Here is a 12,071-nt window from a genome sequence, read left to right on the forward strand (position 1 = left end):
TTGATTATATATATATATATATATATATAATCTGCTGTGCACATTGCATTTTTTAGAGGTACCTGTTGGAATTACATATACTTATTGGAATTGATATATACCTATAATGAATATATTCCTCTCTCTCTCGGTTTATTAATTATTTTTACCATCATTTACATCCTATAGTATATGTGCTTAATAATAATAATTTTCTTTTACTTAAAAATGAATACAAATGAATAAAAGAGAGAATATCGCACAGTTTAATATCTCGATTGATTTCCCTCTCTTTGATTACAGGTAGCAAGTTTGACAAATGCATATTAATTTTATTGCGTTGACACACTTGGAAAATTAATATGTATGTAATTCGTCTCGCGGTGGTGTGACTTGCGCGTATCGTTCTCGTCGGAGTAAAAGCCCTGCGAATTTCCGTTCGCCGTTTACATCAGTATCGAGAACCGAGAACCGAGAGCCGAGAGCCGAGAGAGCGGAATCTGAGTCTGCGCCATGCTTTGCAGAGGCGTGTCCTGGCTTACACGCTCTTATTTAGTAACATAGAGAGGCTTTACTCGTCCACGATCTTTCGGGGTAGAACGTGCGCGCGCGAGTTTACTCCGAAAAAGGAAAAACATAAAGAAACAAGAAACACTCCCGCGGTGGATTCGCCGCTGCCGCCGTCGATCCGGCAGAAATACACGGCGACCGAGGGAAGAGAGGGAAATTTTCAGTGGAAAATGTAACGATTCCGAGAAGCCTTCTCGCAAAGAGGGAAGAGAGAACAGCAAGGGTGAAGCGAGAGAAAGGAGGAGAGCGGCAATTTTCTAATTTCACACGGGGAGACACGCTTCGCCATCGGGAGTGATCGGGAGGGAAGTTCATGGCGTGAGACGTCATCGACGCCTCGGAGACTCGCTCATTTTCTTCAAGGAAGTGTGAAGTTTCAAAATCAGGTAACCATCTTCATTATACTATTACGCATCGAATTTCATTGAAATTTAATAATCTCCAATCGCGTCTTGTTACTCCAGATCAACATGACTCATTTTGATTATCGATCCACAACAGCTTCTCGTAAAAAAAAAAAAAAAAAAAAAAAAAAAAAAAAAAACGCCATCTCTGGAAAATCCGAATTATTCGCAGGATGCGACGCAAAAATACGTATACAAATAAAATGTCTTTTTTTCTTTCAATTCGTCAACAGAGTGCTTTGTTTACATTCGATACGTGTCTTGTTTTTAATAAAAAAAATTAACAATTTAGTATATATATATATATATATATATATGAGACTGAATTTATATGTACGCGAGGCGCGCGAGCGTCGCGTCCTGTGAAAAGGTGTGCAATGTTTGAAAATATAGAAAACGCATGTCCGGCAAGAAGACTAGCTTTGTCTAGAAAATTCTATTCCGAGAAATGCACATTATAGACAGTTGCATGCGCGATATATAATAGTATATAGAGCGATATAAAAGTATCCTTTTAGCGCCGCCGTAGCTGGCACACGCCAGCCGAGGTACGGCGATACGCAATTTCTTTCGCTATCATCGTTGCCTTTTTTCCCTTTTTCTCCTCCGCATTTCGAGATATTTATAGAAATATGCGTTTGACGCATATATCTATATGCATACAACTGATACAGCGGTCTCTCGCAACGATCTCGTTTTACATGGTGGAGAACCGCCGAGAGAGATGGCAAATTATTCGTCCGCCTAATCTCACCATCACTTAGCACCCGTTTCCACTAGTTTACACAGTTTATCATTGATCGAACCAAGTAGCTATATACATCGTTTCTCAACGTTATTACACACGACCCGGCAATGTTCGTGTTCTGGCAACAGGTTACCCCCTGTCTGCCACTCACGACAGAACGGAAACAATCGTATGATCGACTTGATCGTACAATCCGCCACCTCGGATCGTTTAGGTTTAGAAGATGACGTTTCAAATGTCAGATGGTTGACGCTTAAACGAGCTTAATCTTCGTACATGTATACGTGAATCTTAAATATAGCATTTATTTTTATATCGATATTAACGGAGACACATTGGGGTGGCGTTTTTTCACATTTACGTATACAAGAAAGTATATACATGATGTACGATCGGTTCTTCGCTGGCAGACAGCCTGTTTTTATAGCCAAGAAAAATAATCCGGACGGTTTAAAAGCTCAGTCGATTTTCCACAGGGTGCTTCAGCGCTTTCTTTGTGCTGCAAACGTAAACACGTAGGATCGGTCGATGACTGCGGAATAAGCTCTCGTGCTGTAAGGACATTGCGTCTCGCCAAACTTGCCAGTTACATACATCTATCACACACACACACATATATATATCTATATATCTATACAATTACGGAAGACCTTAAGACACCACCGACGATATATCGCCTCTCTCGCGTGTTTGCGTTTGTGTCACGTCCGGTGCAGGAGCTGCATTGCTTGTCGCATCCGCGGAAAATCCATTTTCGGGAAAGGTCACGCGTGAATCATCAGCAATTCAAAACACACGAATCGAAATATCCACCTATTGTAACTGACGATCGAATTGGTTTTTATTTTTCCCGGCCCGAATCCCGGTCGTTACCTCGTGTCGCGTGGGAATTTTTAAATTTTGCGACGACAAATTTGTTTCGCGCGTTAAACAACACGCAGATTCCGCGAGTCGTTGTAGCTTGTAATGAGAGCCGCACGCTGTTGGCGGTACGCCAGACTTAAAATAACGAAGCTTCAAATGGGCGATAATAAAAGTTCGCGAAATGAAAGTACGCGCACGTGTCGCGTGTCACGTAATAAAATACAATAAATGGCGATACTGCCAAACGTGAAATGTCAATTGAGAAATATACGTAGCATCGCTAGTATTTTAGTATTTTAGTATCGAAATTACACATGTGTCGTCGGGAAGCGAAAGATATATATATATATATTCGACATTTCTTCCAATTTCCTTTGTCGAGAATCAACTATATTGACAGATTACGGTAGACGCACGAAAACAAGGTGCGTAAAGCTTTAATATCGTTGAGGGATGTTTGTCACGAAATATTTCCACAAGCGGAGCGATAACTCGGGTAGAGAGAATCTCCAGGGATTAGCGGGAAAAAGTTTCACATTTCTATTAATGTAATTCAGTCTCTCGTAACTTGCCACGGTCAAATATGTATACAATTTTTGTCTCCCTAAAATTTATTGTCTTACGCGTGTTGCTGCGTTAATATATAATCAATGTTACCGTTTAACGTACAAGTACATCAATCAATTTTCCATCGTTTACTGTATATACATATATGTGGATGCACATGTACAATAATTAATTAAATCTCTGTTATTTTATGCGAGATTCTTGTTTAGTTATATTTTGCAAGGGATGAAAGCCTGCGTGTGTTCATTAGAATATGTAATAAAAATATTTCTCTATACTCTACATTCCCCTTTTTTTTTTTTTTTTTCTTTCGCGAAAATAATTTTTCAAAAATTTCTTTCGTTTATTTCATCCTTGCCTCTGATATGCGAAAAACCCACCGATTTATCGGAGAAGCGAAGCGAAATGATTTAAAGAAAATCGTGAAAAATTAACTCGCTTAATTTTTCAGAATGCAAGACGGCGCTTCTCTCTCTCTCTCTCTCTCTCTCTCTCTCTTTTTCTTTCTTTTTTTTTCTTGGCGTGGGTTTTCCGTAGCGTAACTCGCACAGTGTACACGGTACACACTGCCAGTATCTGTCCGCGTGTGTACTTTGCGTTTGCGTTCTGCAAGGGGATGGGGGATGGTTTTATTGATCGTGGAGCAGGAAACGCTTTTGCGGCGCCGCGCATTGTGATCGTAAAATGAAGGAGCATCCGCGGAGTCACCTTTGAGATTTTTCCTCCGACTCGCTCTCGAGAACTCGATATCGATCCTCGCTCCTTCGAGTGTCGTCCATCTCTCTCTCTCTCTCTCTCTTTCTCTCTCGATATCGATTGCGCTGATGGCAGATTAAATTACCGTACGGTACGGGCATTTACGCAGCGGCGAGTAGGTTTCCTCGTGGGCGGAACCAAGACGGATCAAAGATACTAATACATTCTTCGTAAACTTTTATGCATTCGCCGTACGAATGGTACGAACGACTTTCTTCTCGATGCAAAAAAGAACATTCTTCACTATATATATATGACTTTATTCCTTTTATATTCTCTTTCTCGCTTTATCCCGTAATCTCGCAAGTTGGACACAAGTATCGCAAAGTGTGCTTTAGTATTTAATTACTTGGAGGCATGCCCTTTAGAGAACAATGCCACAAAGCGCGTGCTCATATATAATAAATATAACACGCACGACATACACTTAGTATTTCGTAATGCCATTTACTTTGTCTCAAATGTGCATTTTTTTTTTTACGCGTAATTGCGGAAGGAGCGGCTTTGTCAATGCACAAAAATGTAATGACTTTGAAAGAGTATGAAATATATATATATATATAGTGGGTCAAATATTCTTGAATTCTCTTCAAGTAGAATTAAAATTTTCTTCATAACGTGAAATTATCTCGCGTGCACATATAATTTTTTGCCGCCTGACGACACATACATTTTTTTTTGTCCATTTTTCGTTTCTCACATTTCTCAATTTCATCAGAAATGTTTGACTTGTTCCATATTATTAATTAAAATTCATTAAAATAAAATGATTAAACTTAATCGAAATATCATCTTTTTCAGTATTGACATAAGGAAAAGCGCGGATGTAATTTTGCAAAGTTGTTTCTTTAGTTCATTAAATGAATTGTTTCAGTTTGAATTATGTAACTATTTATATAACTCTGATTAAATTGTTATTCTGCACTTTATCAAAATATAGTAGCTAATTTTCTCGTAGCGAAATTGTTTCCTTCATTGAATGATTTGTTTCATTTTATCGTATAAACTATGTATATCTTTATAAGAGAGACAGACAGACAGGGAGAGAGAGAGAGAGGGAGAGAGAGAGAGAGAGAGAGAGAGAGAGAAAAAAAAAGAAGGAAGGAGAGATGACGATAAAGTCATCATTTTCTTTATTTATTTTTTTGTTTAATTAAAATTGAGAAATCAAGTTTTATAAATTTGTCGTTGAAGATAGCGATAAGGGAGAACGAGATAGAGAAAAAAATGGTACAATTATAAACAGCTGTAAAAAAAATGTTGGAAAGAAACAAGTCATCTATTTTATATGAGCGTAGTATTATTATATATATATAGTAGTGTTATATATATATATATGGATAAATTTATAATGGTGTGCAACGATTGTAAGCGTTTTTCTGACTGAAGGAGAAGACGGAAACGCTACGTGAAATAAATAAGGCGGCGACTTTTATACGCGTTGTAAGAAGAAACCTTTTCACAAGACTGTGAAAATGCGTCATCGTGCAATACGCTTTAATACGCGCGATTCCATCGCAGTGCATCCTGTAAACCCTGTAAATAGATCCTGTAGGCTTTTAGATAAATAGAGGTAGCTAATTAGTCGATGCTGAATAACAAGCGAGAGTTTGCCAGAGCAATGGACTATCGAGCAGCCGGGAAACGTGTAGAAGAGCGCGCGACTTGACCCGAGAGCAACTTTGTCCGTATATAGTATAGTGTAGCGTGTCGATTAATTTCCATACGCGATTGTTGCATTCAATTGTTGGCGGTATTGTTCGCTCGCGACGGCATGTATAGATTGCTTTTATCGGCATTCCGCGTAACTTATGACAATAATGCCATTTCTCAATCCTGGCATTTTCTTTCGCTTCGCGCTTGATTAATATATAGCAGCGTTAACACAGATTACTCGTCTTTCCATGGGTATGTGTTTGTTGCGCAACGAAAATTGCAAATTATTCATTACAAGAAAGAGAGAAGAGGGAGGTGGGAGGGGGGGAAAAGGATAGCTAGGTTCGTAGAGCGAGAGAGAGAGAGAGAGAGAGAGAGAGAGAGAGAGAGAGAGAGAGAGAGAGAGAGAGAGAGAGAGAGAGAAAGCGAGAGAATGAGAGGAAGAGGCTTGTTAGCGGGACTGATTGAGCCAAGGGTTGTCTTTCCGGTGTTGCAGGATGCACGCGGTTGGATTGCACTCGGCGCTGGCCATCAAACGTCAGCGAAAGCGCCGGGACGAGCAGCGTCGCGCTCGCGAGCGTCGTTATAGCGCGCAATCGGGCGAAAGTGGCCTGACGTCGCCTAGGGCCTCGACCGGCTCCCTGGACCACCATGGCAGGCATCACAAGGGAACGCACGGGGCGGCGCGTCACGCCGGCCAGGGGATGTTGGACACCAAGGTGGTCACCTCGATCGGGATGCTGCACATCGGGGTGGTGTTTCTCGTGCTGGGCGCCTTTCTGCTGATGAGCGGCCTCCTGCCGGGCGATCTCGCTCACTGGGGCACCAAGGCCTCCGGCGGCTGGTGGAACGAGCTCGTGGCCGTGGGGCTGTTCGCGATCCTGATCGGCATCTTCCTCATCGTGCTGAATCGCGTGATCGCCAAGAAGGAGGAGGACGATCTCGAGCAGTACGTACAACGTCAGCTCACCAGATCCAGATCCGGGCATCGATTGGAACGGGACGTGGAAACTGGCGGGCTCACCACCCGCCACGCCAGACGGGCCAAGCAGATGAAGCAGGTGTCGTCGGAGACGTCTATCGAGATTAAGGACGGAAAGGCGGTTGACGGTGACGGATCGCCGCCGAGAAGCCCGCCGCCGGCGTATTCGCCGCAGATCGCCATCAACGGTGACAATCAGGCGGTACAGTCGGCGTTGTACCTGGAGCAGATTACCGAAGAGGAGATTATCAGCGATCGCGTCGAGACCTCCACCACCAACAGCCTCAGTCCAGGTTCGCCCAGCGAGACTCGAGAGTTGCTGCAGAACGTGCGATATTCCAAGCAGAATGGCAATCCGCAGCAAGTTCATCGGCCGCATTACGTTTCCAAGATCTAGACCATGGAAGACCATCTACATCTAGGAATCTAGGATAAGCTTGAGAGAGGCCGCGTTACGTTACACGAAATCGCGCCACCGCCACGTGGCCAACGACATATATCATTATAATAACGATATGGGTAACGCAACGACAGATTCCCTATCGCGCCAACAACTTTTTTATCCTTTTCAAAATATTATTATTACTCCAGCATCTCTCTTCCGACAACAAAGCATTTATGTCCTTTTTGTCTCTGACGGGAGTCCAAATTTCGCACTTTAACGCTTCCGTGTTTCTCGAAAATTGTGAAAAAAAAATATACATATACAAGAAGAGACGCGGATATTTAATCTTACGATTAAAACGTGAGAGCCGTCTAATCAATTTATACGACACGAATTGCCAGGTACACGCAACAGCGCAACTTTACGTTAACGTTAACTCGTGCGAAGCGAAATAAATAATGCTAAAATAAAATATACTAGAGTATCGGGAACGAAACCCCACGCCCCACGCCCCACGACCCACGAGCGCAACACGAGTGGCAAGTTTTACGCGACGATACATGTATGTATGTATGTATATTTCGTGTTGCCAGCCAAAATCTGTAGAGTCGCGATGCCCCCTTTTTTCCGACAAAAAGAAAAGAAAAGAAAAAAAAAAAAAAAACGACGAAACTTTTAATCGATCGATCGTTACGAAGCTTAGAGCTCTTTAGAGCCGACTATTTCGATAATCGCACGATGCTTCGGATAAAGAACGCGCCAAGTAGGTAAACACAAAAGAATCGAATTCAAGGACCAAGAACACTATCCAAGGAGGATCATATCGTAGAAAGAGACACGACACTTTGCGAAAAAAAAAAAAAAAAAAAAAAAAACGACATTGCTATTCAAAATGCATTCTATAGCGGCAAGTACTACTCGTTGAAATAACTTATTGAAAATAATTCGTTTATACTTAAAAAAAAACAAAAAAAACAAAAAAATCTATTAGACGTATAAGTGTAACGACGCGTATATTACGCGCTAGTTCTTTTTATTTAGGATAATACATACATGTATGCTCGATCCTCTTTCTCAATTATTTCTCCGAGCGAGTTGATCTCGCGTTAAAGAAATTACAAATATTATATTACTTATTGTGATTGTTATCTTTAATATCTCGATCGAATATTGCGATGACATTCCGAGATTTTGATTTCGATATATAATACTTTAGCGCTAATATTTTAACTTGAAAAAAAAAAAAAAAAAATACAATTAATATACACATGAAATATATATATACGGCGAATTCCAAAATATACAGTAAGAAAAAATTGCAGCTATTCGTCCAATGACTGTTGGCGCAGCAGTATTGTTAAGCTAGTGGATAATTTGTAATATGCTATATATTCCTTTTTTATAATATATTAAACACATTTATTTACATACATACACTGTAGATTTAGATGGCGAGATCTTTGAGAACAAACGACGTCGCAATCTTCGTGATTCCATCTAGTCTAGGTATAATAAATTAATGACGTTATTATACACATATTGTGCTCGTCGCGTTCGCTCGTTTGTTTCCGAATATCTTTAAAATGAAATATTGCTATGCTCGGGCGCTACTATTCTGTGATCCTAAGAAAAGAAATTAATCGTCTTACACGTCAAATGAAATCACATTGAAAATGTTCTTTCGAAATATCGTGTATACTCTGTATATATTATATACTATTATACATGCTGCATTATACACATGCTCTTTTTATCATCATCGCGGGGCGCTATATCTATAATACTTCTTATAACGTAAACAGAGTGTCCCACTCTATATTTAATTATATCTAATTACAATTTTTTATGCCTTTTGCAAATTTAAGAAAGTGAGAATGCGCAAGTGTGAGAGAGGAAAATTGTGTGACGAAACAATTAAAGAGAGAGAGAGAGAGAGAGAGAGAGAGAGAGAGAGAGAGAGAGAGAAAAAGATTGTAAAAGAGTAGACGCGAATAAAAAGGGTGAAATTCATTACGATTAAATCGGGGTCGGTTGAGGTGATCGATACAAAGTGGGAGCAGACCTATCGCGTCGATATTAAATATCTATTGTACAATCTTTAAAAAGTCGCGTAAAATTTCGCTTAAATAATTGTTTGAAAAAGTTCAAGTGTGAGAGAATTACTTTCAAATAGATACTAGAACTATACGGTCCACGTAAAAACGATCTTACACAAGAATGTTTTCTACAATAAAATCTTCTTAAACCGGCTCTGAATTAAACGTCGTGCAAAAGTGCCTTTGGTTGTGCGTTTGATACATTTTTTTTTTTTTTTTTTCCCTTTTATTTTCCATCATTTGTTAAAGAGACGAGAAAATACACGTGAGATTATCTAATTTCGCGTACCTTTGGTATGTAAATTCTATATAAACGACTCTTGTAAACATGCACAAATGTATGAATGAATGTTAATCGAGGATTAATTGTTTCTCGAACTTCTGTGATCATAGGCATTCTCTATTTTTGAAAAGTATCATTTTTTAGTCTTAATTCTATTCGAATTCGTTTCCTCGACTCGAAAGGCTGAAATCGCAAACTAATCTTACTTGTTATATATATATTTATACATATATATATATATATATATATATATATATATATATATATATATATATATATGTGTATATAGCGTGTAAGTCTCTCTCGCATTTAAATCCAAGAGTATTCATCTTATTGAAATTAGAAATACTTCACGTACTATATCTCGATTGTAATTTTGTTGTTTACATATGAATAGATTTACGAAGCACGATACCTTTTCAAGGGACGCGTATCTGACAGAAAATATCTCTGCTCCAGATATTTGGACGCCCTCAAATAAGTGGTACAATTATATTCCACATATATAGTCGCGCATATATATGAGCACGCGCCTATATCGTATGTTTGCAAACTTTTCAAATTTAAATAAATGCATGAATCGTATATCGATTATCGATACGTAGAAAGCCACATTTCTGGAAGAAACGAATCCGCCTTTTGTGGAATTATTATTTCAATTGCCGCATATTTTTATTATATTGTTTTCGTCCTACTTTCGAGAATCGTTGACAAAATCTCTCGATCGCTCACTTTACATTTTACAGCTTGTACAGCTAGTAGCGCGTTATGTAAAAATATTAATACGGATGTTAGATGTACGATTCGATTACTGTAATAAATTATAAATCGCCGTTGCGTTAATTATTAGTCTTTTTTCGAAAGCATTTTTTTTTTTTTTTTTTTTTTTTTTTAATATTACGATAGAAAAGTCTCCATCTCGTGTGTTCGTGGCACTTGCTGTGAACGATCCCGCCCATTAATCGTAGCTATTGATCGATAACAGAGGCGCCGGGATTCTTGATTTTGTGAGAGAGAGAGAGAGAGAGAGAGAGAGGAAGATTTTCAATGATGAAAGTATTGCTAGAAACGTATAAACGAAATTAAAATGCTCACTTTGTGAATATATATGATTCAGGATCTCGACGAATCTTTCCTATAGCGTTACACAGTTTGTCCAAATTCTTGTCGAAATCTTAAGTATAACTAATATAAGAGGAACGTATCACACAAGAGAAGGAAAGAAATGTTTCCGCTTCTCGTTTAATCGTCATTTTACACGTTTGGACTGAGATTGATGTGTGCGTGTAAATGATAAGCGGCAAGAAAACACATGTACGTGCATCATATCTTGTATCTCTCTCGGGACAATTTAAAGATATTATTACATAGGTGGCGAAATTTAGGGATACAACGTGCAAGAGGATACGTTTGCGTAGGATCGGAATTATATGGAACAGAGAGAGAGAGAGAGAGAGAGAGAGAGGGGGGGAGAGGGAGGGACTGGTATCATTAAAACTATCGTTTACCGTGTCGTGTTACCGAATTGATGATCATCTTCATCCCCATGGGATCCGTCCTTGGCAAACGTATCCGTATAGGAAGCTAAGTTACAAAAAGATTACGCGTTACGTATGACGAAGAAAAAAGAAAAAATATTGTTGTAATTATCGTTACATATACTAAACGCGCAAAAGAGTATTACTTCGCTGGCTATTGCGACTAACTCTACCGTAGCGATTTTAATCGAATTCTCAAAGCTTTCTTATGCGATTTCTCTATTGTACCACTTATATACAACTTGATGCACGATTTTTCGAATAAATATTTATGAAACGCTCCATTCTTAATGAATGATTGTTCTTTTACACTTGAGGTATTTCCACTCTTTCCATTCTACCGGAAACAGTTTGTCCTTGCTTTTTTTTTTTTTTTTTTTTTTCTCTTTCTTTTTCCTTAGAAAATTTCATCTACATCAGACTGTGCGTTGCATTTAAATGGTTTCAAGGGTGTCTCTTAAATTTCTTCTACAGAGAAGAAGAATGAAAATTGATTTCGCGTCGATTAATTTCGCTAAATGAAGAGTAACGAATAGCATTGAGATAGCAGTGGATAATAAATCTTAACGGAACTTAAATGTAAGATCATTAAGACATTGTCCACGGTTACGTGTTTCTTTTTCCGCCCTCGGCCTCCTGGAACTTTGCTGCATCGACTCCGGGCTAGGGCGGATGCAATGACGTATCGACCGGCCCGAGGTCAACCGGGGTCACCAAAGTTCATAGCGCACTTGGCGCAAAAGTATACCGGTGTCAGTATCGCAGAATATCGCCAAAAAGTGTTTAATCTCTGCAGCCACGTTCTTTTTGGATTATCGAAAAATATCCATCTCTTTCACCGTTCACATGTACGAAATAACAAATTGCTGCTTCCGTTCAATGTCAAGATGTGTTTAAATCGCGAGAAATATTTCGTACAAAATAATTTGTACAAAATAATATTTTCTAGGTATAATGTAACATCGAATACATGATGTATGTGTGCGTGTGTGTGTGTGTGTGTGTGTGTGTGTGGCGGAGGGGGAGAGGTGAGATTGATAGATAATTATTAATATACTAATTGTAAATGCAACTTTGGAAAAATAACTTGATTTTTGAAAATGTGACATTTTCATTAAAAAAAAAGTAAAACGCGATACATCTCCAAACGCCATATAAAGATATATATTTTATTGTTAGTATATCGAACTAAAACAGCAAATTATTTGCAGAGTATGCATTTCGTTTTTCGGACATGTATATA

General features: G+C 38.9%; 1 protein-coding gene across 1 annotated transcript; it reads left to right on the forward strand.

Moving 5' to 3' along the window:
* Positions 1-240: 240 nt before the first annotated feature.
* Positions 241-11,119, forward strand: LOC140672768 (uncharacterized). Its single transcript, XM_072905160.1, has 2 exons — positions 241-935; positions 6,041-11,119. The coding sequence occupies exon 2, from the start codon at positions 6,042-6,044 to the stop codon at positions 6,921-6,923; it is 882 nt and encodes a 293-aa protein (XP_072761261.1). The 5' UTR covers positions 241-935; position 6,041; the 3' UTR covers positions 6,924-11,119.
* Positions 11,120-12,071: the final 952 nt, after the last annotated feature.

This window comes from Anoplolepis gracilipes, chromosome 13 (assembly GCF_047496725.1).
Source record: "Anoplolepis gracilipes chromosome 13, ASM4749672v1, whole genome shotgun sequence".
Lineage (NCBI taxonomy): Eukaryota > Metazoa > Arthropoda > Insecta > Hymenoptera > Formicidae > Anoplolepis > Anoplolepis gracilipes.

Excerpts from the sequence above, each read along its gene's own strand:
- LOC140672768 (XM_072905160.1), top strand. The coding sequence starts at position 6,042 with ATGCACGCGGTTGGATTGCACTCGGCGCTGGCCATCAAACGTCAGCGA.